Source organism: Ovis canadensis, chromosome 18 (assembly GCF_042477335.2).
Source record: "Ovis canadensis isolate MfBH-ARS-UI-01 breed Bighorn chromosome 18, ARS-UI_OviCan_v2, whole genome shotgun sequence".
In the NCBI taxonomy this organism is placed as follows: domain Eukaryota; kingdom Metazoa; phylum Chordata; class Mammalia; order Artiodactyla; family Bovidae; genus Ovis; species Ovis canadensis.
This window is the reverse complement of record NC_091262.1, coordinates 37,986,800-38,014,320: the sequence shown is the minus strand read 5'-3', so window position 1 is coordinate 38,014,320 and position 27,521 is coordinate 37,986,800. Positions and strand designations below refer to the sequence as shown.

Sequence of the window (27,521 nt, the reverse complement as noted above, 5' to 3'; positions counted from 1 at the left end):
TTTTAGTCAACAGTCTTTATTATTCATATATCCATACAAACAAGAATGTAGCAGGGCGAGGTGGGAGGGAGATTCAAGAGGGAGGGGACACACGTACACCTATGGCTAATTCATGTTGCTGTCCGGCAGAAATCAAACCGATATTGCACAGCAATTATGCTTCAGAAAAAAAGAACATAGCAAGGTGGTCAGGAAGTATGAAACAAAGATTTCTCATAGAGATTTATAATCACAACTCTGTGTACATCTGGGAGCAGGCTGCCCACCACCATCAGACCTTCCCACCAGCATCAGACATTTAACCCCCAGCATCAGGCCTTAGTCGAGCATCAGGACCTCCCCCAGCATCAGACCCTAGTCCAGCATCAGGACCTCCCCCAGCATCAGACCCTAGTCCAGCGTCAGATGTTCCGCCCCCAGCATCAGGCCCTCCCCCAGCATCAGGGCCCTCCCCCAGCATAAGGCCCTCCCCCAGCATCAGGCCCTCCCCCAGTGTCAGGCCCTCCCCCAGTGTCAGGCCCTCCCCCAGCATCAGGCCTTAGTCCAGCATCCGGGCCCTCCTCCAACAACAGGCCCTACCCAGCATCAGGCCTTCCTCCAGCATCAGGCCCTAGTCCAGCATCAGATGTTCTGCCCCCAGCATCAGGGCCTCCCCCAGCATAAGGCCCTCCTCCAGCATCAGGCCCTCCCCCAGCAACAGCCCTACCCAGCATCAAGCCCTCCCCCAGCAACAGGCCCTCCCCCAGCATCATGCCCTCCCCCAGCATCAGGGCCCTCCTCCAGTTTCAGGCCCTTCCCTAGCATCAAGCCCTAGTCCAGCATCAGGCCCTAGTCCAGCATCAGACCCTAGTCCAGCATCAGGCCCTCCCCCACCAGCAGGCGTGGCAGCCCCACTTGTCTGACGCTCCTGAGCACACTTAGGCAGCCCCAGAGCAGCAGGACAATAGTTCTTGCAGGATGTGCATGTTTAGGAATCACCTGTGGAGCAGCAGCAGCTGGGGTCTGTTTCAGGCCAAGGAGAGGCAAAGAAGAGGCACTTGTGCCACAGGCAGTGGTGGGTGTGGGCACGTTCCCCAGCTCTGCTGCCTCCCGGAGGGGGCTTTGCTCTCCTGCTCTTCTCACATGCTCACTCCAGGGCCCCAGGGCTGTGTCCTTCCAGATTCACGGTCTCCTTGATATCTCAAGCCCAAGTCCTGAGTTGCGTCCCAGTCCGGCGTAGCAGAGGGCTGGGAACACCCAAGCTCAAGGGCTGAAAGGATCCCAGGGGGACAGCCCGGCGCCAGCGGGTGGCAGAGCAGGCGATGAGGGTGGCCGCCCACAGAGAGCCCCACAGCAGCACTGGAAGGAGAGCAGGGATGCCTTAGCTCACCTGGGGACGCTGCCTGGCCTCAGCACTCAGATGTCACCCCCAGCAGCTCTGGGGACACAGGAAGCCGGTGAGTGACACCACGCCACTCAGGCCGTGTCGGTGGGCACTGCTGACCATGGCCTCGGTTTTTGTTCCGGTTCCAACTGTCCCTCCAAGGGCTGGCGGGCTCCTCCTCCGAATGGCACAGATATTTTCTTTGTGGGTGAACACATCCCGGCTTATTTCTGTTGGCACTGTTGTTGCTCTTCGTGTGTTTTCCTCTTTTCATCCTGTGCTTGCTGCTCTTCTAGTTTAACTTAGGAGCAGCCCCCTTATTTTCTGCATTTCCTAGTTGTCAGCGCTCCCTGGGGCTTTCCAGGTGGCGCTAGCGGTAAACATCCTGCCTGCCACTGCAAGAGATAACGAGAGATGTGGGTTCGATCCCTGGGCTGAGAAGATGCCCTGGAGAAGGGCATGGCAACCCACTCCAGTATTCTTGCCTGGAGAATCCCATGGACAGAGGAGCTACTGGGCTACAGTCCCTGGGGTCACAAAGAGTCAGACACGACTGAAGCAGTTTAGCACACACTCAGGTTTTAGTTCAGTCACTCAGTTGTGTCCAGCTCTTTGCCGCTCCGTGGACTGCAGCACTCCAGGCTTTGCTGTAAGTCACTGTCTCCTGAGGGTTGCTCAAACTCATGTCCATCGAATCAGTGATGCCATAGAACCATCTCATTCCTACTGCATCCACCAGAGAGGTGGCTGGGGCTCGGCAAAGTGCATGGTCCCACTGCATGGATGTGAACTGGCCCTCACCACTGCCTCACCGCGCGACCATCACTGTCTCCTCCCCTGTAAATCGGGAGGTGGCAGCACCTGCTTGGTAAGGGGCACACACAGCATCTGATATACAACCAATGCACCATCCATCTCAGTGTTGTATTTACTAACAAGAGGGATAGCACTGAATAATCTGCTCCTTTTTCTCTCTTCTCCCTTCACTGTGCTCCAGACCACATTGTTTTACTCACCCTGTAAATCCCACACCCAGCAAAAAGAAGACACTCAACAAATATCTGGCTGAAGAGGCAGGAACATACCCTGTCCTTAAGGAGATGAAGCCGAGAGAGACGGGGGCCTGATGATAACACTGTGTGATGAGGAGACCCCAGGAGGACCTGCGTGGCTGTGGGCTGGGGTGGGGGGCATGGGAAGAACCCCTCATGAGCTCCTGGGGATGGGGAAAGTGGCAGGAAGGAGCGGATGCTGTTCCTTGTGGGGTGCCCACAGATCGTACCTCCCTCCTCTCTGATGAGCACTTAGGCCGTTTCCAAACACTTGTCACTGTTCTGGAGGAAACAGTCATTGCCCGGCTCCTACTCAATCCGTTTCGTAGAATACGTTTCTCATCGGAGTAAGCATCTGCTTTACTCATTCCATGCTCCGTTCATCCACCCATCCAGCCAGCCATCTGTTCATCCACCCGTCCACCCATCCACTCATCAACTGATCTGATCATCTCGGACCCTAGAGAAGACAGACGCCTCCTCCACTCCTCCCAGAAGGACACCTAGCGTGAGTGACAGGAGCCACGTGGGGACAGCGGGGGAGACACAGAAGGGACATACATGCAGACCCTCCTCCCTCTGAACGGTGAAGCACCCACCTGGTCCTAACGCCTCCTTGCTGGTGTGTCCAGGCCGGCTCTTTTCCTTCTTGCCAAACCAACGACCGATGGAAGACTTGATGCCCTTCTTCTTTGGGGCTTTCTGGCTGCTGTTGCTGTTGCTGGGGTTGCCCCTGGGACCGTCCTGAGAGCCTGTCGCACTTCAGGGAGAGAAAATGACCTTTAACAGGCACCCTTGTGCAAACACACACCCCTCCATAAGACCTACTGATAGAACCGGCCACCCAGCAACACCCACGCCTCAACCTCGCAGCAGACAGTGGAGTCTCCTTCACCACTCACACTCCACACGAGCAATGCAGGCTTCCGGCCACAACCAATGGCCCAGGAAGCTGAGATTCTCTGACTGGAGCCCTCCCCCAAGGAGGGAGGTCTTCACTCCAGAAGAGCTGGTGCAGAGGGCGCCCAGACCCTCCCTCAGGGTCGCTGCTGGGCAGGTGACGACGCTCCCAGAGAAGGCGAGCTCCCCAGTTCTGGGCAGTTCCCCCCGCCTCCTGCAGGGTGACCGTCCTCGGCCATGGCAGGAGAGTGATGGTCACTGTGCAGGGCTGCTGGTCAGGTGACCACATGTGCCCTCCATCGAGTGCTGCCTGGCTCACGACGGGAGCTCAGCAGGTGGGGGTCTGAATGAGAACAGTGTCAGTCACAGGAGGGGACAGACAGTCTCCTGAGAGGAGACCCCTGGGGAAGAGGGAGGGACCCTCAAGAGCAAAGCCGAGAGGCACGGAGCCGTAACCATCAGGAACTCGCCCCAGGCCTGGCAGACCTCTAGCAAGAGCAGGAAGAGACCTCCCACAGGAGTCAACACGTAGAGACAGATGTTTTCTAAAATCACTGAGGTCACTGAGCTCTTCTCCCCCAGCACCTGAAGTTCACCACTAAACACAGGCACCGAATCCAGTGGGATTCCTTTACAACCATCCTTGCAACTCTTTCAAGACAAGAGGCACAGGGCTCCTGAAACTGACGACGAGGCGAGCAGGCCCCTTACTTGTCGGCGTCCCTGATGTCCTCGTCACTGGCTATGTGCAGTGAGCCCGTGAGCCGGTCCAGATGAAAGGACCGCAGCGAGGTGGAGGTCGAGGTTTCACATTTGATGGTGTCATCTTCTACCTCTTCCTGTATAGCTGGCAGCTGAGGGAGTGAGGTAAGTGTAAAATTGGCTAACAATAGACTGTGTCAAAAAAGGCTATCACACAGGCTTTACATTATAACCAGAAACTTACTTGAAAATATATTAGCTATGCTATCCGCCAAATACAAAAAAATGCCTTGTTCTAACTTAATGCCATCTTAAAGGACTGTTTGTTCAAGAGAAGCCGGGCCGTGGAGCAGCGAGAGCACCCCACTGAGTGCAGAGACCCCGGACGGGAGCCTCCCTGCAGCCGGGCTCTGCACTCCCTGAAATCCAGCAACCAGATGGTCCTGCCAGGCAGGACAGCAGAGCCACGCCAGCACCGAGAACCCTGCATGGCATGAACTGCCCTGATGAAAGGACTGTGCTCATCGTCAGATGCTGCTCGGAGGCACCACTAGCAAGAGTAAGAAACCTCTCAGCAAAGCCGTCCAGACCTTTCTATTTGAAGGAGAAAAGGAAACAGCTTGTACCACCACCCAAGATCATTTGTAGTGATGATGCAGGTTACTGAACCCATGACAACAAGTCAAACACAGAAAAGGTACCTAAGCCCTCCATGCAAACACCATGTGTCTGGCTTGTATTTCTCAGTAACATACAGACCGGGGGCTACACACTGAAGTGCTTACACCCAGTTGGAGTGTCATTTGCTCCCGGTGGTTTACATGAAGCTCTCCTAGGTCTTCACTAAGAAATAATCTTGTATCAACCTAGAAGGGGTGGGGTGGGGAGGGAGATGGGAGGGAGGTTCAAAAGGGAAGGGATGTATGTGTACCTATGGATGGTTCATGTTGAGGTTTGACAGAAAAGAACAAAATTCTGTAAAGCAATTTTCCTTCCATTAAAAAATAAACTAATTAAAAAAAAGAAAAAGATGATCTCGCCTGGACTCCCAGCTCTTCCGCTAGTCCTGGGTCTGAAGATAGGAAAGACACGGGTGGCAACAGTGTGGGGAACAGATGAACCCCTCGGGGTCCAGGCAGGCCTCACTTATACATTTGGGTGTGTGGTTAAGCAGGGGAGCTTTGAGGAACCATGCATGGCAAGTATTTTTATAAACAATGAGTGTGTTGTTTTAATCAACTAACCAGTCCTTTTTTAATGGGATTCTGTAAAGAACACTGGTCCCGTGCAGCCCCACAGGAGCTTGGTGACAACAAAGTGACTTAGTGCAAAATACAGCTGAACTCATTTAACAGCAGCTGGATAAGCTGGGCACCCTCCCCTGACCTCTACCAAGAAACCTCAGACAACAGAAGGCTACAAAGGCTAGAAATTATCCACATGGAACTGAACACGGATCAGTCTCAAATTCAAGTTACAATAAGCACTTATAAAAATCAGAAAACAACAAAGAACAGAGCAGGGAAGGGACACACCTGGGTTGACTGTGGACTCAGTGGAGACAAACACCTGCCTTAGAGTCAGGGACCACGGCCAGCCCCTTCCCCCGGGCCTCCTCCTAAGGAAGGCTCTGGGTCCGCAGCCTGGCCGCCCTCCCCCAGGATGGGAGCCGCCCCACTGGTGCCCACGTGACTAGGATGGGCAGTGCCGTGTCCTCACTTACCAGGAGGGCAAAGCAGACCACAGAGCGGGCGAGCGGCACACCCAGGGCACCAACCCCAGGGTGATGGCGCTGCTCTGCTGTGCCCAGCAGAAGGGCTCCCGGGCACTGAGCTGCCTGAACTGGAGCACGGCTGCCCGAGTCCTGCAGGAAGGCCCCAGGAGTGCTCCATCAGCGGGCTGGGAGTGGGAGAGGGACAAGGAAGGCCAGCCTCAGGGCACTGGACTCCAACAACAGGGGCTCAACCAAGTGACCAAACGGGAGAGGCAGCGAGCTCCCTCCTGATGCTCCCTCCATCAGGGATGCCGTGATGGACACGAGAACCTCTGGAGCAAAGCGGGCTGGACGGCACCACAGGAAGTGTCCCGGCTCTGATCTGACCACTCCGAACCACACTGCTGGGTGTGGGAGCCTGGGCACGGTGCTCGGCCTCTCTAAGCCTCAGTGTCCCTGTCTGCTGAATGGGGATAACAGCAGCCTGGACCTCACCTGGCGTCTGCGGGATTAGATGACAGACTCGGAAAGCACTCGATACGGTGCCTGGCACACAAAGTCTCCTGCACACTGCTACCCACCGTCATTAAATTGGCTTCCCCCAAATCTAACTTCTATGGCTCTGATTCAGTCATTTGTTTAAAAAAAAACTCTAAGCGGAAATTCCACAGTGGTCAAGACGTTAGGACTTGGCACTTTCACTGCCAGGACACTGGTCTGATCCCTGGTTGGGGAATTAAGATCCCATAAGCTGTGCACCATGGCCAAAAACATAAGTAAAGGAAAATTTTAAAATAGTAAATAATACTGTGTCTATTATAAATAAGCATGAGATGATTAGAAGGCAGACAAGTGGGAGACCGGCAAACTGTTACAATTGTCCCAACAAATGACCTATTTCCAACAGAACCATCAGCACCCAGTGGTGGGTGAGTTTCATTACTTCCATTAAAATGTCAATTATTCACCAGTACATAACCACACAGTGTTCATTCATGTAAAATGATAAGGACTCTCTAATACTTCACAGAGAAACAGAGGCATGCTAAATTACTAAATAGTTCACCTTTCGACGATGCTTCCTTAAATCACTAGGCTGATAGATGCATGCAAAGAAAGGAGAGAAACCAGATTTCTTGCGATTTTGAAGCTAAAAATTCAAGATTCAGTACAAACACAGCATACCAAAAATGATGGCAAACATGTAAGTGAGATGAACATTAGGGAACATGTAACTGGAAACAGAACATTTCTTTTGACCACAGAAATTAAATAAGCTATTCAAGATTTACTAGAGAAACACTATAAATTATTACTCAGGAAGATACAATTCTATTACAACATCATGATCTATTAAAGCACAGCATTCTGTACAATAAAGGCCCTTAACAGTTGTCTATTCTCAGCCAAACTTCTCTATAAGTTAGTTTCTCTTCATAGAAAACATGTTATACTTTAAAATAGTAATTTAACTGATGAGGAAGTTACCATAATACCTATTTGAACACTGAACAAATCGAACCATCTATTGGACATTAACACAAAATTCTTACCTAGAATTTGATTTAAAAGTTCTCAAAATGAATGTATTAAAGCAGGTTCCCTGTGAAAATATGTAAGAGAGAAAGCTAGCATAATAGCAGGTGCAGTCTTTATATTTTATTAACCATAGAAGATGCTTTTTAAAGAGTCTAGCAGAGACATTAACTGTGCAAAAGCTGATGAGATTTATAGTCTTAAAAACAAGCACCAACACAGAAAGGATATTGTGTCAAAAGTCCATTAATTCTACACTGAAGAAGATCATTTCTTTAGGTAAGGATAATCTCATTTATGAATGACACATGATATGCAGTTTAGGATCCATCTGCATTACGCTTGTAACTGCATAGTGCTATGCTAATTCAAACTTACTGCTATGGGGGAAAACACCATTTGATGAGACATGAAGACAAAGCACAAACCCGACTAAGGGGACGCCTGCTGTGGACCACAGCACTGCTATGACCAGAGCAGGTGGGAGGACGGGGAAGGGGAGACGGATGGGTCAGCTGCAGCCTCGGGGGCGAGGCGGGGCAGTGGTGGGAAGCTGGGGTCTGGATTGACAACCACTGAGCAGACAACAGGATGAGCCAGGAAATCAAAACCACTGATGAAAGCAGACACACCGTCAGAGAACTCCAACAGCAGGACAAAATATACAGAACTGTTCTTTTACAAACACTCGGAAAGAAATCAATCGTGAAACTACAGAGAAATCGTCACAGAATTTTAAATATCAACTAATTAGCCAACGAAGCAAATTATAAAAAGTGTCTCCAAAGACCACAAAATGGACTAGTTACCACTTCACATGCCGCTAAATGATTCACAGTTAATTTAATTATATGCCGACTAACAATGCAGCTAACATGAAACGGGTGGTAACCAAAAAAAAGTGAAAATACAAGCGCAGTTACAAAGCAGAGTGTTGTAAACATGAGTTCATGGGGTAAACAGCAATGCACTCGCAAAACCTAAGCTAAACATGGAAGAAAGCTGGAACATGTGCTTTAGAGCCGCACACTCTGTCACCAAAAGCCCTAGGTCGTCATCCCGTTTTCAGACTCGGAAGAGTGAGGAAGCTAGACTTCTTCACTGGGGCCCTGGGGCAGCGGGCTTTTAACCTGGTTTCACACGCAGAGCTGGCCTGAGCGTGCGGCCAGGCCCATCAGCGAGCAGACCAGTTGAGATTCCTAAGCCAGGGGTCCAAATATCAAGACTCATTTGTCGCTGTGTGATTATGGAATGATTTCGCTCAGTCGTGTCCGACTCTTTGCGGCCCCATGGACAGTGGCCTACCAGGCTTCGCCGTCCATGGGATTTTCCAGGCAAGAATACCCGAGTGGGCTACCATTTCCTTCTCCAGGGGATCTTCCCAACCCAGGGATCGAACCCGGGTCTCCTGCACTGCACACAGACGCTTTACCGTCTGAGGCACTAGGGAAGCCCGATTCAAGACTAGGCAGTTTTAAAAATCTTAGACCTCTGAGCGAGCAAATGTACCTGATTTTCTTCTGGGTAAAAAGAGAAAAAACAAACAAACAAAAGAAAACCAGTGTGCTCCGGGAGGGACGCGGCAGAGAGGAGGCAGACACATACCAGAGTCATGAAGCCCAGCTTGTCTTCTTCTGGCTCAGGGCTGGGCTGCCTCCTTTCGGGCATGGAGCGCCCTCTGCTGGGCGGGAAGGAGCCGGCATGCGAGGAGGCGGGATCCAGGTTGAGGGAGCTCGAGGATTCAAAGCGCCGAAGGTTGCTGAAGCTCCCACTGCCCACCCTGCTCTCAATCCCCTCCGCCCGCTGATCCGTGTTCTCCTTGTCTTTTTGGATCAACCTAAAACAGAATAAAATCATCACCTGCCTTTGTCAGCAGAGGAACATGTCTGGACAGCAAATGTGGGCTTGCATTCTGTGTCACGATTAGCAAATTCCAGGAAGAGTTGCTCAATTAACATCTCAGCAAAAAGGTTCAGCGTTCCCTCTTTGGAATATTCTCAAACTTAGAATTACTTATCATTGAGTCTTACAAAGTGGCCCCTCATCATTCACGTTTGATTTGACTTACTGACTCTAACATTCTGATGGGGCCTGGGTGGTGACTCTCCCTGTGAGGAGATACCTGAAGCTGACCACCTTTACCTTCCCTGCTCTCAGGGCAGAGATGCACGTGAGTGCCTCAGAGCTTTTCCACTGGGAATCCAGAACTCCGTATAACCAAAACAGCCATTCACGAGCAAGCTGGAGTTTCTACACACGTCTCCAGACCAGATGAAGTGCTGAGTTGCACTTTTCATTCTGTTTTAAGCTTGTGTATGTGCAAACGCATCACTTGATGAAGTTCTCCACCAGCTTTGTGTGAGTTTCTGGATTCAGGTCAATGTGCTGCATTGACCTAGAATTCAGTTACTGCTCTTCTCCCCTAATGTGTCATGGATGATTTTATATACAGATTCAATGCATGATTATGCAAATAAAATGATTTTCCAATTAAAATACAAGATCCTTACAGGTAGTAAACTCTCCAGTTTCACTTCTACTTATACATCTTGAAAGTTTTTCACTGTTGACAAGTTGATGGACAGAATTTACCATTTACATCAAGTCAACTTGTTGCATAAGGAAAAATCATTTTTACCTGACAACTTGCTCTAAAAATAAAAATATTAATACAGAAGTGTTCGAAATTTCCTACGGGGATGAGGAAAGACAATCTTTCTGAGCTTGTCTGTGCTCAAACACGGCCCACAAAGTAGTCTGTCTCGGCGTCAAAAGTACAGGCGGCACCATCTGCGTTTGCTGGTTGTGCCATTCACCCCGGCCTTTTCCCCGAGCCCCTCGCACTCAACCGGCAGGAACGGGCACCTTGCCAGGGGTGACGGGATGAGAACAATCTGAGCAGCAGCTCTGCCAGGTCCTGTGCAGGGTCACCGGCCTGCGGCCACTCTGAACGTGGACACGGGACAGGAGGCACAGCTGTGCGGGTGTGGCACCAGGCAGGCCTCGGGGCCCCAGCCACCCGGCTGCACCCAGACCCAGGGCCCCCTGCTCACCACGAGGCGGGCCTTTGGGTTCTATCCTGTTTTGTAAACTGTTCTAACTGCCAAGACTGGGTCTAAAGAAAACATTTTAAATATACTGATGAGATGAGAAAAATTCAAACACATGTCCTTGGATCACTGTCTTACAACAAGCCAATCTTCACAATGTATTAAGTTAAAAAGGAAAATGCAGATCTGAGTGGGAATTTGCCAAGCCCAGAACCCCAGCTTTTCTGTTCCAGGTGGCTTTTCACCAGAACGTAGAAGGCTCCGAGGGACACACGAGGGCAAACCCTCAGTGCTAGAGGGTGCACGGGCCACAAGGGGACACCGCCTCGGCACCTCACTCACCTTGGGGCCCAGAGCTGAGGGGGGGACACCCCACAATGCCCCCCCACAGAGTGCTGACACCACACTGTGGACAGAATGCCCTGGCTGACTGAGCTCTATAATCAAGGGCAATCTCAGAACTGAAAATTCTCGAAGCAGACCTGAAGTCAGTTTTCTCACTATGGAACACTCAGACTTCTCTAAGCAGAAGACAGCTCCTCAGAGAAGCCGAGCCTCCGGGGAGCTGGGCTCAGGCACACCCACCAGATCTCTTCGTTGATCTTGTCCAGCTGCTCCTGAATCCTCATGGCCAGAGTCTTGGCTACAGCCGGCCCGCTGGGCGACAGCAGAGCGGGCGCGCTGAAGAGGGTGTCCCGGTCGCCCTCGCCATCTGACACGCCCTTGTCACTCTCGAACAGCTGGCCAAGGTTGGCCAGCACGCTGGCTTGCTGCTCGAGCTCCCGGTCCTGATCTTTCAGGGGCTGCACCTGGGCACGAGAGGACCACGTCTCGTCAGCAACATTCTGGGCACCTCAAGTCTATCAGGAACTGAACACAATTTTACATGGAAGCCCTGACTTTGGACAAATGGGCCATGCTTATGAGACACTGCCATCTCTTAAGCGAGCAGTACGGAAGAAATGGGCAGGAGGAGAATCCAGTTCCTAGATGGCCTGGTGACATTCAGGTCTCAGCGTGGATGGAAGGCAATCCTATGAGGTATTCACAAGGGTGCGCTGATGGAGTCAGAGACAAAAACTGAAAATTACAAAAATATATCCTTGCTTCCATCAGCCAGGCTGAAGGACAATTAGAAAATAAAACCCTTCAGCTCCGCAGCCGCTGGGTCCACCCCACCGGTCATCACTGGTACTAGTTCGCCGAGGAGTGCCTTCCTCGCGGGTTCCCAGCCCTCCGTTTTCCAGACTGGTCTGAACACGCACAGACAGGAGTGAGCAGGGCAGCCAGGGGACGGGAGAGCCAGCCTCCCGTAGCTCTCCTCTCAGGGCACAGGCCCTCGGGCTGTTCTGGGGATGGCCCCTCACACCGCAAGGGCGCCTCTGTCATCTGAGACGCATGCAAGAGTGCCTGCTGGGCCCCGTGCCGCCCTCCCGCTCTCACACCTCACACCCTTCTCTCCGCAAATCTCCCCCCTGCCCCACTCTCACCCAGGTCCTGCCTTGTTTTCCCAGACATGACCTCAAAGCAACGGAGGGGCAGCCTCGAGCTGCTGGCTTGCCGGCTCCCTGTCCCTCTCGGCCAGTACCTTCGCTTTCTGTCTTTGTCACGACCCCTCCCCAGGGCTGGGCCACCCCTTTCCTGGCTCTAGGACCACCTGCCATCATTCCTGCTCCGCTCCGGTGAACTAGCTGCCTATGGGTTCACCCCCATCAGCCCGATCAGCACATCCTCTCCATTCCCTCGCCTTAAAATCGCACATTTTTGAACATTTTCATTCTGAGAATTTGTACTCTAGGTGTTCCATAGCAAATAGAAACACTCAGAACAATACTAACCCTTCTAAACCATAATGAATAAGAAGTTACATCTCAGGTGTAGAAAAGCTTCTGGAGGAAACATGGCAAGCCATTGATGACAACGAAGTCTATGGAGAGAAGCTGGACTTGGGCTCGGGGTTCGGGTGGTGGGGGACAGGACTCACTCTATTGCCCTCGCTCCTCTCATTGCTTTAGACTGTCTCCATGGACCTCACAGGCATTCCTGGGCATTCCTCACATTCATTCCTCTACACCCCACTTCACTTCCTCACGGGGTAAAACAAGTCAAACGGCCAAGTTTCCGAGTCACTCGACTCAACCTGGCAGCTCTGTGCTGTCGGCCACGGCAGTCACTCGCCTTGTGCAGCCACTGAGGATGTGACGCAGGCCGGTGCAAAGCTCGATGTGGAAATCACACAGATTTCAAGACTCGCAGTGAAAAAAGTGAAACGGGCACACTCGCAGCCCGCTCATTTTTAGGAAATTTTAGATTGTGTATGTGGCTCCTATTATCTTTCTGACGGACAGCACTGTCCACGTGAAAGGCTCATGCTTTGTCTCAGCTTTCAGGTGAACCCAGAAAGGACTACTTAGAATTCTGAAACACACACAACGGCCACACACTCTAAATCCGCCTATAATGCAAATCACATTCAATGTTCAAAACCAAAAACGCTATACACGTTACAGCAGTGGACTAGCCATAAGGAAAATGTAACTCCACTTCCGCTAAGCATCTGCAATAACTGTAACAATGAACCCAGCTCAGTTCAGCTCTTAACACATTTCTAAAGGATTTAGAGATTTAAGGACCTTGTCGTTTTGCATTTCTTCTAAATGCTTTTTTGCATTTTCAACTTCCCATAGGAGAGAATTCTGAAAAAGATACATACAGTGCTTTAGAGTCAATTCTTAACAGACGTTTCGTGGACTGCGGGATGGCTACTCTCCTGTCTGAAAGCATAAAGCACCTTGGGATGAGGGGCGGACCTCGCGCCCAGAGTGAAGTGTCGGCACGAAGCCGGATGACAACTGTTAACACTAACTTGTACACAGAAAAACTCCTCCTTCCCCGACTGATCCTCTAGATCCAAGGAGGCCAGGTCCCTGGGGTAAGTGAAACTGCTTTATACTTGCTTTCAGCTTTTGCAGTTCAGTGGTCACTCAGGAAACTGGCGCAGGTTTCACATGTAAAATTCAAACCTGAGACAAAACTATCCCCACCTCAGGGCCAGCCCACAGGTCAGGGTGAAGTGAGCTCTCTAGTGAGGTGTGGGTATCATCTTGGGTTTTGTGGGGGAAAAATGTGCCGCAGAACTTGTAGTGACCATGGGTCTCTCTCAGACAAGCGTCGCCCAAGCGCCGACCTCGGCGAAGGTTCTGGGCCTCGTCTTTAGGGCACTGGTGCAGCTGGGACAGGTTTTCCCTGAACCTCCACCAGACTGTTGCCCACTGAGCTGCTCTGATAGAGGTTCTCAGACATTTTCCAAAGCAAATAAAAAGAGAGATGGCTGGAGTTGGAACATGAGAATGCTTGCTTTTACTTGCTTCCATCTTTTCTATCACATTATATAAAAGATCCTGAACTAAACTTATTGATTTGGCTGCATCGGGCCTTAGCTGCATCATGCGGGATTCCTTTGATGTGATTGCCGCGTGGCATGTGGAATCTTAGCTCACCAACCAGGGATCGAACCTGCGTCCCTGACCTTGCAAGGCAGGCTCCCAGCCACTGGACTGCCAACAAAGCCCCAGAAATAAACTTCTAAGAAAGAAACGAAGGGGTGACGGTGGACCTAGAAGAATGTTCTAGCACAGCGGCTGGTAACATCAGGGCCACTGGTGATGCCGCCTCACTGATGCTTTCTGGAAGGGTTGCGGGCACACATCTATGTCTGTTCCTTTACACACTGCCTGTGGATGCTGTCACGCTTATTGACTAGCATGAAATGCTGCTACTCTAACCAGTAAAGACATTCACTCTGGGGCCGTCTATGGGAGTTTTCAAACTCCTGTCCTGGAGATTTTCCCCCCACACAGACCGGGCCGAGCCAGGCCAGGCCACATGCGCCTCTTGTAAAGGGGCCGTGAAGCTGGCTCACCTTATCCTCCAGAGCAGCCATTCTCTCCTTCAGATGAAGCTGAAGCCTCTCATCTGAAACAGACAGAAGCTTATCCACGGTATCTGATGAGTGTTCGTTGTGTTCTTCATTCATTTTTTCTCTTTGCTTTGCCTAAAACAGGAAAAACGAAAACTCATAAACTTCAAGAGCAAGTATAGTCGTTCTTTTAAAAGCACCAGGGAGCCGCGACGTGAGTGGCCTGTGCCCTGGTTCCCGAGGCGGTCCCCTCCCACGGCCACCTCTGGTGGGCTCTTGAGCATCCCCAGAGCAGACGGGCGGGTGCAGAGGGAGGCAGGGACTTCACTGGTCAAAGGTCACTCCCAACACTTCTCTTTGGCAGAGCACCTGGGGGACCTCAGTGTCACCAGCCATTTCCTGTCGAAGCGGCTCGAGGAGCAAGCAGATTTACACTCAGAAACAAGTACACTTGAAAGGGGATCGGCTTACACACACGTCGGTGGAGGCATTTCCCAGTATATAAAAGAAGCTTGATTCTGGATTAAGGGTGTAACATGAATTCAATTTATAAAGCAAAAAGTGAGAAAATTCATTTTGGAAAAAAAGCCAGTGGAGATAGACTTTCACATATTTTTCTTTACATGAAACATCACTTGAATTCTTTGTAATGATTGCTCTTGTTCAGTCCCTCAGTCATGTCTGACTCTTTGTGACCCCATGGACTATAGCACGCCAAGCTTCCCTGTCCTTCACTATCTCCCAGAAGTTGCTCAAACTCACGTCCTTCGAGTCAGTGATGACATCCAGCCATCTCGTCCTCTGTTGCACCTTCTCCTCCTGTCTTCAATCTTTCCCAGCATCAGGGTCTTTTCCAGTGAATCAGTTCTTCGCATCAGGTGGCCAAAGTATTGAAGCTTCAGCCTCAGCATCAGTCCCTCCAATGAATAGTCAGGACTGATTTCCCTTAGGACTCATTGGTTTGATCTCCTTGCAGTCCAGTGGACTCTCAAGAGTCTTCTCCAACACCTCAGTTCAAAAGCATCCATTCTTTGGTGCTCAGCCTTCTTTACGGTCCAACTCTCACATCCATACATGACTACTGGAAAACCCATAGCTTTAACTAAGTGTTCCTTTGATGGAAAAGTAATATCTCTGCTTTTTAATATGCTGTCTAGGTTGGTCATAGCTTTTCTTCCAATGATAATTCATATTCAGTTCAGTTCAGTTGCTCAGTCATGTTTGACTGTAGGACCCCATGGACTGCAGCATGCCAGGCTTCCCTGCCCATCACCAGCTCCCAGAACTGCCATCCAACCATCTCATCCTCTGTCATCCATGCTCTTCTTGCCTTCAATCTTTCCCAACATCAGGGTCTTTTCCAATATGAAAATTCATATTAAAAAGCTGGAATTAATTACCTCAAGCAATTTTTAAATGTAATAACAAAGTTGGAAAATCTGTGATTTATAAAATGAGCATCAATTTCATGGTTTAAAAAGCTGTTTTAGGACCTACTGTATTAAAAAAAAATGGAGAGAAGACAAAAGAATGCTATATTTGAGATTGGCCCTGTGTTAGAAATTGCTGAGGCCAATTGATTGGTCATGGGCATTTATTACACTACTCCGTCCACTTTTGTGCATGTTTGAAATATTCCATCATAAAAAATTAAAAAACAGGTTGCTGCTGCTGCTGCTAAGTCGCTTCAGTCATGTCCGACTCTGTGCGACCCCACAGATGGCAGCCCACCAGGCTCTGCCGTCCCTGGGATTCTCCAGGCAAGAACACTGGAGTGGGTTGCCATTTCCTTCTCCAATGCATGAAAGTGAAAAGCGAAAGTGAAGTCACTCAGCAGTGTCCGACTCTTCGCGTCCCCATGGACTGCAGCCCACCAGGCTCCTCTGTCCATGGGATTTGCCGGGCAAGAGTACTGGAGTGGGTTGACAGGTCATTTTCTGGTAAATATTTTCTGTTAAAACAGAGTCTTCTCCAGCAACACAATTCAAAGCATCAGTTCTTCAGTGTTCAGCCTTCTTTATGGTCCAGCTCTCACATCCATACGTGACTACTGGAAAAACGATAGCTTTGACTATATGGACCTTTGTCGGCAAAGCAATGTCTCTATTTTCAATATGCTGTCTAGGTTTGTTGTAGCTTTCCAAGGAGCAAGCATTTTTTAATCTCATGGCTGCAGCCACCGTCTGCAGTGATTTTTGAGCCCAAGGAAATAAAACCTGGCACAGCTTTCCCAATAAGGCTTCGGCATTCAAATCTTTTTAAAGCAAAACGAAAGTTTACTTTGAATTGGCTTAGTCATGAACAGCATCCCAATCTCAACAGCCTCTGAGCAGCAGTTCTGAAAGTAAGGAAGTGCACCCCTGATCAGGAGACATTGAGCTCTCTGCTTAAGCAGAGAGGGAGCCTCACCGAGGTCTCATGATGGGAGTCAGAACCACAGTCCCCTGGGAGCCCACAGAGGCTCTGCAGTCCAAGCGCAAGAACACAGCTACGGTGGGGACAGTACTGACCCCTGAGGCTGGACCTGGGATCCCCACTCCATTTCCTGGATGGTCGGTACCACTGTGTGGCCAGCCCTTCCGGGAAATCTCTCTCAGGGCTCTCTAATGCGAGCCTCCACCATCGCCCTTTCCTGGAGCGCCTTCTGTCGCAGCGCAACTTCCATTCTCCTCCTGCCTAGGAGCAGCCATCCTACACACACACCCCACTTCTGGACCTGCAGTTTGGCATGTGGGACTCCAGCGCCACGTCCGAGGCAAGCATCTCCACACCTGGGCACCATGCCCTCCGTTTCACGGGCCTCGGGCTGGCTCCCTCAGGTTTGAGGGCCACTCGTAAGGTCCAACTGTATGCTGAGCAGCTCCCCGGCCTGGCTGGTCAGAGCAACAAGCGTCCTCCTTGAACGTGGGGACCCCCTGGCCCCTGCCCACCACCTACGAGAGACCACATCTGGCCCTGCTCCCGAGGTTGGGTGCCTGGAGCAGCAGACAGGGCCACACACGCACACTGGACGGCAGAGACAGGAGCGGCGGAGAAAGGCAGCGCCGGCCCCACCTAGCCGCGTCTCCGGCCCACACGCCCCTCTCCTCCATGCTGCTGGGTCTCTCTCCCGCCTGTCGGCCAAGAACAGCGTCAGCTCCGCTCGCAACGACCTGTCCTGATGGCACGCGGGCTGTGACCCCAGGGGCTGCAAGGGGGCCATGCTCTGTGCAGACCACTGGCCCCGGGTTCGCGGGGGGCACACCCGCACTCCTGCTCACGCAGCCAGCGCGGCTTCGTGTGTGACACGTGGGTGACAGAGGGTGCTGGTGACAGGCTCGTGAGAGGAGAGGTGCTCCCCTGGCCCCAGGCCCCCTCCTCAGACTGCCTGGGGCGAGCCAGCGCGGGCAGCAGGCAGTGGCAAGCACGGGACACACGAGGGCACACGTTCTTCCTTCCTAACCTGGGAGGTAAGTTCCAACAGTTTCGCCTCCTTAGTGGCAGAGCTTCCGGAAGACAAAAGTTCAGACTACAAGGCCGACCAGGGACAGACAGCAAAGATGCCAGGGGAGAGAAGAAACCAGCCCTTGAGGGGAAGATCACAGGCAGAAGGGCGCCGCCGGGCGGCTGTTAGTGACCCTGCTCGGGGAGGGTTTGAGAGCACAGGACACCACCGGCCTCTGGAAACCGGCGGCCTCTCAGGTGATCCCTGAGCTCCAGGGAACGCTCCCACAGCCAGGCCAGCACAGGCCCGGCCCGCCTCTCCATGCCCAGCAAGCGCCCACCAGCAGGCAAGACAACACCTTTCCCACCAGAAGGATGGGGTGGCTGGCTGTGGGCACCTTCTCTCCAGCAGCGCCAAGTCTCCTAGACTCGGCCTCTCACCCCTGGGTTCCTGGGGACTGCAAGCTGGGAGTGGGGCCCTGGGTCTGCACCATGCCCCGCTGTGACTTATACAACAATGTATGAATAAAGACTTAAAACTGTGTTCATGACAGAGCTATTTTGGCCATCTCTTAACGAGAATGGGATTTTTCTCGTTCTTTATCCTGCTAGGCTTTGAGTTGCTGACTGAACTCTGAGCAGCAGTGACTTGGAGCTGAAGCATCCTGGGGACACACAGAGCACAGGACAAAACTGGAGGGAAGTTAACGCAGGGATGACACGGGAGTGGGGACTGTCTGACACTCAGGGAGCGCTCCCATCTCAGACGGGCACTACGACCCCGGTGTCTGCGCTCCTTTGTGGACTGAGCAGCACGGGGAGGGGCACAGTGGGACAGCAAGGGAACAGGCCCTCCCCGCGCCCGCCCCCCGGGAACCAAGAGCAGCACCTCGGAGAGCACAGCCACCCGCGGAGTCAGCTCAGCCACCACTTCTGTCAGCATCTGCTGCAGCTTCTGCTCTGCCAGCTCCAGGCACTCCTGCAGCTGTCGGTCTTTATCCTCCTTCTACAAAGGGAGAGCAGAACATCAAAACGGGCCAAGCGGTGCAGCCTCTGCCATTGTTAGTAAGCTGAGACAAAACCTAAACGCGTGTGTCTACAGGATTAGTTCTGTTTCGGAAGCTGCGTCACGGTAATTTTTCTCTCAGTGTTCCTGGGCTTGGTCTCAGTGGGCAGAACACCTCTTGCCAGAGTATTTGGTCTTCCTAAACGTCTCCAAAGAAGTCTTTAAAAAAAAAAAAGTTCTTATATATTAAAGAAGATCAGGTTTCTGTAGAAGCTTATTCATTCTTATTGACAAGTTAAGGGTCAGTACTGACCCTTCTTAAAACATCACCAGAATCATCATTTGAAGGGAACCCTACCGACCGCTGACCGCCATGGGCTTGTAAGCCAAAATATGGCTTTCATCTCCTCTGAAATACAGACCTGATCAGAGTGTGCCTGGGGAAATGCCAGTCAACTAATATTTGTAAATGCATGATTATTCTTTTAACAGATCTTTTTACTCGGAAAACTTTCAGTGTAGAACATTTAGACAGATTCTTTTGTGAAAAAGAAAAAAAATGAAATGATCTATACACTCGGGTTCCTGAGAGGTTAGCATTTATTTCTAAGCAGCTTTCTTATTTTTTCTGTGTGTGTATTACTCTATGTACATACATAAACAATAAGATGTGCTTTAAAACCCTCAGAAAACAACAGCATATGGTACGTAGTACTTCTGATCTGCCTTTTACAGCCATTATTTTGTATATCGTAATGCTTTTAACTAGCATTCCACATCATACATTTCAATGGCTTTCTAGTATTTTACTTTTGTAGTGGGGCCAATGATACACTTTGTCACACACCAGACTGACTCACTTTGTTTTGGAGAAGCCAGATTTGGTTTTCCTGATTAAGTCCTGATTCTGTGAGACCACACAGGAACAGGAGCAAGTAAAGCTCACCAAACCACAGGAAGTACAAACCCTAATCAGACTGGAGCTCTAACCCTGCCTTTTGTCACTCTGACCCCAGTTCCCAACAGGCAGCCAGCTGCTGTGAAGTTCCCTGCTGCTCTCTGCTCTTTCAGTAAAAATGCTAACAAGCCAACAGATTCAAGTCAAGTAAAACAAGAGTCAGGAGTGGAATTCCACAAAATGGTCAACCCAAATCCCAAATAATTCAAACCTCGAAGTTGCAGTCACCCTCAATTTTTAAAAAATGTATTTCCTTTCAGTACAGCTGATTTATCATGATGTACATCCACACTTTTGAACGCAGTGTTTTAGGGTCATAAGAACTTTACACTGGGACTTGATTTCCAACATGGGAGTCACATGAAAAGGTCTTTACCTTCCTTCCTCAGTATTCACTACTACAGAAGTCAGACTCAGTTCAGGAAAAGCCATTACCTGTCGATGCATAGAATCCTTATTTGCGATTTCATTTTCAAGTTTATCATGGAGGTTGTGCACAGAGATGGCTTTGCGCTGTGCAGCGAGGTAGCGTTTCTCAAGTGTAGTGATTCTCTTCTCCATGTCCTCCTTCTGGGCCATAGCCTACACCAGGCATTGCAGAGGAGAAAAGGTAAGTCATTATCATAGAATACTCAGATACAATTAAGAGTAAAAAAGCGGGACTAAATCCTAAGTTTCAAATCAAACATAAAATTAGCGTCCTCAAAATTAAAGTCCTAGACATGGCAGTTTTCTGAGATGTGAGCAAAAACGCGCCTACCTCAAATGTCGCATTTGCCGTGATGGCACCCATCTGTCTTAACGTCTGTCTGGCCACTCGATTTACCAAGCTTCTTTTCTACATCATAAACCCAACCAGCAAACAAAAAGTACACTAAACTACTCTGTCATTGCAAGAATTCCAGGAGGGAAGGTATCTGGCATGAAATGAGGATCTCTGTCTCCACACTATACAGGCGGGCTTGACCCAGAACAGGGAGGGACCTTCAACAGATCCTACAGGCAGCTCTGAGGCTCATTTCCTCAGGTAAAAGTTGGAAAAATCTCATGCAATTTCCTCAAAATTAAATAAGAATATTAATGAGTAGAAACAGAAGTCAAAGTGTTACACAACTGGGAGCAGCCTTCTCAAGCCTAGTTCTTCTCAAGCAGTTACACCCCATATAGGAAACGCTCAAACCAGGAGCAGAGCTTGCTGCCGATGCCACTCCTGTCCGCCGGCTCAAAATCCATGCCAGGTCCCTCTGTGCTCACTAAGTAAGCGATGTTGTCCTAACATTAAAAGTGAAAGGTCTTAAAAATGCTTTTTCCAGAATTCTCTGTGTATTAATCTCTGCCACCTAATCTCCTCCTGTTGCCAAAGAGTAGTGTGAACACGTTATACAAACATGTGCAAGTATTTCTGTTTTCAGTTCTCACACCGAGCTACTAATCAAGTACACCTGCTGTTCCACATGTTAGAGGGGTGCACTCTGAGACGGTCTCACGGGGGAGGGGTGGGGCAGGTGGGCGCTGTCTGTCTGCGCAGAGAGGAGAGGCGAGGCTTAGAGGAGGAGGCCTGAGCCCCCAGCTCTCTTCTGTTTTTCACAGTGACCATTAGGGAGCTTCTCATAAATCACGACACCCGCAGACATGTCTGCCAGAAACATCCTGATTCTGCATGGTTACACAGCACGGGCCTGAGGATCTGAGGGTGAGCAAACGCCACTCGACTTGTCTGCCCGCTGGTATCACTGTCACACATCCTTTCAAGGAGCGGAACCTCAGAAAACTAGAGAAGATGGCCAGGCAAGCTGCCTCAGCAGAGCCCACACAGCATGTTCCCATCTCTTCGGGAGAGAGGGCTCCACAGATGTTCAGACTCATCTGAGTGAATCAGAAGGAAATTTCAGCATCATCGGGAATATATTCAGCAGGCAGGTAGGGGGATGAACTGGGATACTGGGGTTGACAGATATACACTACTGATACTATGCATCAAGTCAACAACGAGTAAGGACCTACTGAACAGCACAGGGAACTCTACTCAGTGCTCTGTGGTGAAGTTAACGGGTAGGAAACCTAAAAAACAGGGATATTTGTGTGTGTGTGTGTGTGTATATATATTGGTTCACATTGCTGTACAGCAGAAATTGACACAGCAGTGTAAATCAACTCTAATAAATGAATGAGTGGATGAATGAATTTTTAAAAAAGGAACACACTAGGCCCCCTAGAACTTGTGGAAATGACGAGTCCACACCCAGGGTGCAGCACAGCGCTAGGACTGCCCTCATGTTGGTCCACTGCCAACGGACCGCCTGGACCAGGCCTCTTCTACCCCAGAGACCTCGACGCAGAGGCGGGAAGGCAGCCAGTGGCGGTCTCGCCAGTGCTCTGCTCTTGCTCACGCAGCCATGCCAAGGCTGAGATCACGGGGAGAACAAGGGACCCACATTCCGCCTCAGGACAACAGACACGTCCACTGTCACTCACTTCACGGACGTCCTGCTGTAATTTCACGTTTGCTTCCTTGGACTTGAGGAGGTCCTTCCTGGCCGTGTCCAGGTCCTTCTCCAGCTCTGTTACGTGGGCAGAGAGGGCTGCCAGGCGGTCCCTCATCTCTCTCTGCTCCCGTGACTTCTTCTCGATGATATCCTGGAGCTCGATCACCTGAGCCAGGTCTTCGTCGCGGGTTCTCTAAGGGGGAAAGGAAACCTTAGACAGCCTTGTTTTGGGAGGGAGGGAACGCAGCACTTCCGGGAAATCGGTGAAGTCAAAACTGCCTTCTGAGCTCTGGAGCTCACATGACCCTCACGGCCACTCAGACCTACATGATGCATTGGTGAAAGGTCTCAACAGCCCCACACAGACTGGATAGTAAGACGAGAACCAGACAGAGAGTGAGACTGAGGACATGCCTTTCCATTGGCGCTTGGCATGTTTTCTTGCTTGTGATTTACATCAAGCACCCTGTCCATTAGTATCTTTTTCAGGTTATTCTTCTCTTTAAGAATCATCAGCGAAAACCAAAGAATTGAATCAAAATAAAGAAATAAGTAAAGACAGCAAAACTCCATTTGGAAAAACTCAACTCAAAACTGAAAATACAGCATAAAAAGAAAATACATGGTGATGCTATCCATCCCGAATAGAACCAGGTGATTGGAGTCAGAATTTGTCTCCTACTGGACAAAGGGGTGCTTAAGAGATTCTGCAGCTCTGAGCCACATGTCTAGTTTACTAGTCATTAAAATAACCCAGGTGGGCTGGTCCTCAATCAGAAAGATAAAGAACATCTGATGTCCACCACTACAGCCTTCATCCTTTCTTAAAATGAAAGGATACAAATGACAAACCCTTGGACTGCAAGGAGATCCAACCAGTCTATTCTGAAGGAGATCAGCCCTGGGATTTCTTTGGAAGGAATGATGCTAAAGCTGAAACTCCAGTACTCTGGCCACCTCATGAGAAGAGTTGACTCACTGGAAAAGACTGATGCTGGGAGGGATTGGGGGCAGGAGGAGAAGGGGACGACCGAGGATGAGATGGCTGGATGGCATCAAGACTCGACGGACATGAGTTTGAGTGAACTCCGGGAGATGGTGATGCACAGGGAGGCCTGGGGTGCTGCGATTCATGGGGTTGTGAAGAGTCGGACACGACTGAGTGACTGAACTGAACTGACCTGAACTTAAATGAAATTACACAATGAATGATCCAACTTACCTTGTTATGCGTGGCACCTAATTCTTCTAACAAACTATACCTTTCAAGTGCTCCTCGTGTGTTGATGTGTGTATATACGTGAGTGCACTTCTTAGTGTAAGCTGCTGCTGCTGCTGCTAAGTCGCTCCAGTCGTGTCCGACTCTGTGGGACCCCATAGATGGCAGCCCACCAGGCTTCCCTGTCCCTGGGATTCTCCAGGCAAGAACACTGGAGTGGGTTGCCATTTCCTTCTCCAGTGCATGAAAGGGAAAAGTGAAAGTGAAGTCCCTCAGCAGTGTCCGACTCTTCGTGACCCCACAGATGGCAGCCTACCAGGCTCCTCCACCCATGGGATTTTCCAGGCAGGAGTACTGGAGTGGGGTGCCATTGTATAGTCACTCTAATACGCGGCTACTATAACAGAATACATTTAATGTATCTCATTGATCTTAACATCAAAAAAATCTGCTTATTAACAGCTTTAAATTCTAAGTTTGAGAGGAAAAAAAATGTTATCCTATCCTAAAATAATTCTATGACTTAGTTTTTAATTGCAAATTGATATACAGAATACAATAAATCTTGAGACATTTCTACCAACTAATACTTTTTAACTGGCAGCTTCCCAGGTGGACCAGTGGTAAAGAATCCACCTGCCAATGCAAGAGGGCAGGTTCGATCCTTGGGTCGGGAAGATCCCCTGGAGTAGATGATGGCCACCCACTCCAGTATTCTTGCCTGGGAAGTCCCAGGAAAAGAGGAGCATGGTGGGCTACAGTCCACAGGGTCGCAAAGACTCGGACATGCCTGAGCATGTATGCAGGCAACACTTTTTAACCATATAAAACTCTGACTTCTTACAGAAAAAAAGTATTTACAAGAATTCAAGAAGCTCAAAAGTCAACTAGTTACATAAATACATGCATCATCCACCTAACAAGGCTGCAAGTGTACAAATCCAGGATGGCCGGGTGGCTGGTACCTTCTTGTCCAGGGCCTTGTGGTGCTCAAAGAGTGATTTGAGCGCCTGGAGCACCTCCAGCTCGTTGGTCATGCCGTCTGGGGACTGCGCCTGCCACTTGCCTGCCGTCGTCTCAAGGGACGGTATATACCGGGAAACCCGGCACTCCAGGTGCTCCACCAGCAGCTGCAGGGCAGGGCCAAAGGAGCACTGTCAACCTCATGCTTCAATTCAGGGCCGATAACCCCTCTCAGCCTCATGCTACAGCCGGAAACATGCTAAGGCAAGTCGGAATCCCGCCAGTTCAGTCTAAAGTTAGAGTGGACTTCCCCAGTGGCCCAGTAGCTAAGACTCCACACTTCTGCAGGGCTCATGTGTTTTAATCCCTGGTCAGGGAACTAAGACCACACACAAACTTAGCATGGACAAATTGTAGGTTAAGAGAACTCCCTCCTCAAATGTACTAAAATTATAGTAGCTCTCATCATAAATTTGAAGCAAAGTATGAGAACTCCAAACTGATCCACCCTGGTCTGCTCAGTGGGAAGATGTGAAAAATGACTTGAAAACCAGAGTTTAAAGACAGCAACAAGGAGCCCAGCGGTGACCCCCGCAGGGCAAATGTCAACACGTGAGAATTCCCCTACTGACCATGATGTTATTCCGCTCTGCGTTCAGCAGAGCTATTTCTTCTTCTCTTACAAAAAGCTGTTCCTGGCATACATTGAGTTCCTCTTCCGTAGATGTTGCCAACTCCTAGAAAACAGTCAAATGAGTAAGTAACTAAATGCAAACACAAATTAAAAAGAGAGCGAGACTCTGAAGACTGACCCTGTCAAGTCTCTCCAGGCTCCACACAAAGGGTCTCCCTGCCCCTCCAGAGAAGAGGGGGTCCACTGACCCCAAGACCACACAGACCACCACAACTCAGACCGGCCTTCAGCCTCCACCTCGACCTGGCAGGCACGCGGCAGGGGAGAACCCGGAATCCAAGCCTGTCTTCTCAAGACCCAGGGAAGTCTGAGAAACTTCCCTAAACGTGAACCTAACAACAAAGTGGATGAAGAGATTCTTAAACGACACACAGACAAATAACCTAGAACCGCTGGGAAGAGTGAGGAAGAAAGGTAACATCTACAAGGCTATCAGGCTTTGGAGTGTTCCTCTAGGAAAAAGGCTGATGGCACACAAAGGCCATCTGTTAGCCTGACTCCATTGAAGTCACCCAGTCATTCAGTAAACTGGAGAAAATGTTAAATTCATGTTTTATGTATTTTGTCACAATTTTCATGCATGCGGTGCCGTCCACATGGTGAATTTGCTCAAAGTGAACCACATGAAGTCTTTCATTCTTCTAGTTTTCTTTACACAAATAAAAAAATCCTGGGCTACGTATCCCCTCCTACATACTGAGTATTCAGCACCTAGAACGCTGCCCAACACTTGTTAAGAGGCATGTAGTAGACATGTGAAGCTATGAGGGTGTATGCTATACACATAAGCAGTAGGTACCCATCATTAAGATACTGGACACACTGTTCTGTGCTTTGTAAGATGGGAGAGGTTAAGGGGCTTAGCCTTTCTGCTTCAAGGACTGACTCTAGAGCTCAATCCACGTACCCCAGTGACTCCTCCAGACAGTGTTTCCCTTCTTGTGGGGCCCCCGCCCGTCCTCCACGCAGCCCCTGCACAACCACTTACAAGGTCAACCTGCTGGGGTCCATCTTGCCCAGAAGGCCAAAACGCCCTGGCCGGCAGGGCCCACAACCATGCTAACAAAATGAAACACAACTCCAACGCTTTGCCGGGTGAAGGCCAATCCGACGGGCCCAGCCCCCGGCTGCTCTCACCTCAGGCCGCTCTGCTTCCAGGACTTGGGCCGAGGCCAAGTTCTTCCTTGTCTTGGCCTTTGCCTTGGGGATGCAGCACTGGAAAAGTGCCCATAGGCGGGCCCTCCTGCGACCCATCCTCGCGGATGGGGGCAGCCCCCCACTCAGGGGCAACTGCTGTTTCACGGTTAGATACCTCAGCACCCGAGCTATCACCACCGATCTCACACTACGACCACCACTATTCACACTACGACCACCGCTCTCACACACACCACTCTCACACACCACTCTCACACACTACTCACACACACCACTCTCAGACACACTGCTCTCACACTAGGACCACCGCTCTCCATGGTCACCACCATGACCATCAGCACTGCTGTCTCTAGAAGATATGGCACGAAGGCTCCGCCTCCAGCACGTCTCCCAGGAGCCTGGCACCTGGAACCCACTCAGTCACAAGGGGCTCCGTGGTAACAGGGGGGCTGGGCTCAGGCCCACCATCAAGGGTGCAGAGAGTGGGGAGGGGCTGCCAAAAAGATGACAAATGAGTGTGGGGTGCAGGAGAAGGAAGGCTGTGCCCACAGCTCAGGCCCACCATCAGACTTGACCCTGCAAGGATACTGGTTCACAGTCGAACCAAATAGTAGAAACTGCTTCAGAAACCACCACCACAGGGAATGAGCATGTCTTCTAAGTGGGCTTCTGCCTCCTCTACTCCCCAAACAAGCCTCCAGTGAGGCTACTGAAAGGGCACCACTGAACTCAAGGGTGTCCCCAGAACCCACCCGGGTGATAAGGACTCGGCGCACTAGCTGCCCCTCACTCACCCTGAGCTCCGTCCTCCCTGACTGACTCCCTCACTCGAGCTCAGCAAGGGCTTGACCAACCTCGCTCCAGGCACTTAAAATGAATTCACAGTGGGTACAGGGCTTCCATCAATCTGCTGGGAACTCGCCCTCTTTACTTTGACCCTGGGCTGCCAGACAACTCTGCCCCGTGGGGGCTGTACGGTGGAGGTTCAGGGGTGTCCCTGCCTTGAGCCGCGACAGCCAGCGCCTCCCAGGCCCCGCCAGGTGCTGCCCCTCCCTCCAAGCCCGAGTCTCCCACCCCCTCTCCTGGCCACACTCCCAGCGTCGCGGCTCCCCCCTCGCCAGGGCACAGGCCATACTGCTCCTGGTTCAGCCGGGGCCTCTGCTGTCACTTGAGGACCTCGGTCCCCCGGGTGCTTGAGGCCCTATATCCACCCATCTCAGCAGTTACAGACTCTGGGAGAGACACAGTAAGGTTTGGGGTCCCGCCCGCAGTTCACCCTGAGCACGTTCTCTTTTTTTCGCTTTATCTGCTGGAGTTCTCTGAGATGTCTTTTGAAAAACCTCAACTATTGTTTACAAAAAGACTGTCAAATCACTGT

At 50.6% G+C, this 27,521-nt stretch overlaps 1 protein-coding gene across 1 annotated transcript; it reads right to left on the bottom strand.

Annotated features, from left to right (window-relative positions):
* LOC138423755 (liprin-alpha-1-like) lies at positions 1–26,239 on the bottom strand. The gene is made up of 16 exons (XM_069560046.1): positions 26,123–26,239; positions 24,924–25,028; positions 24,294–24,458; positions 23,333–23,418; positions 22,524–22,626; positions 22,099–22,302; positions 20,059–20,205; positions 18,549–18,665; positions 17,661–17,744; positions 14,240–14,371; positions 10,903–11,126; positions 8,873–9,104; positions 6,798–6,827; positions 4,027–4,169; positions 3,015–3,175; positions 1–1,758 (listed from the first exon to the last, which is right to left on the bottom strand). Exons 1-16 carry the CDS (start codon positions 26,237–26,239, stop codon positions 1,697–1,699), a joined length of 2,112 nt encoding a protein of 703 aa, XP_069416147.1. The 3' UTR covers positions 1–1,696.
* Positions 26,240–27,521: the final 1,282 nt, after the last annotated feature.

Coding starts and splice junctions, on each gene's coding strand:
- LOC138423755 (XM_069560046.1), bottom strand. CDS start 26,239: ATGGGTCGCAGGAGGGCCCGCCTATGGGCACTTTTCCAGTGCTGCATC. Junction 18,666..20,058: donor AGGATTCTATGCATCGACAG/GTAATGGCTTTT, acceptor CTCCCTTTGTAG/AAGGAGGATAAAGACCGACA. Junction 11,127..14,239: donor TGGCTGCTCTGGAGGATAAG/GTGAGCCAGCTT, acceptor TCTCGTGCCCAG/GTGCAGCCCCTGAAAGATCA.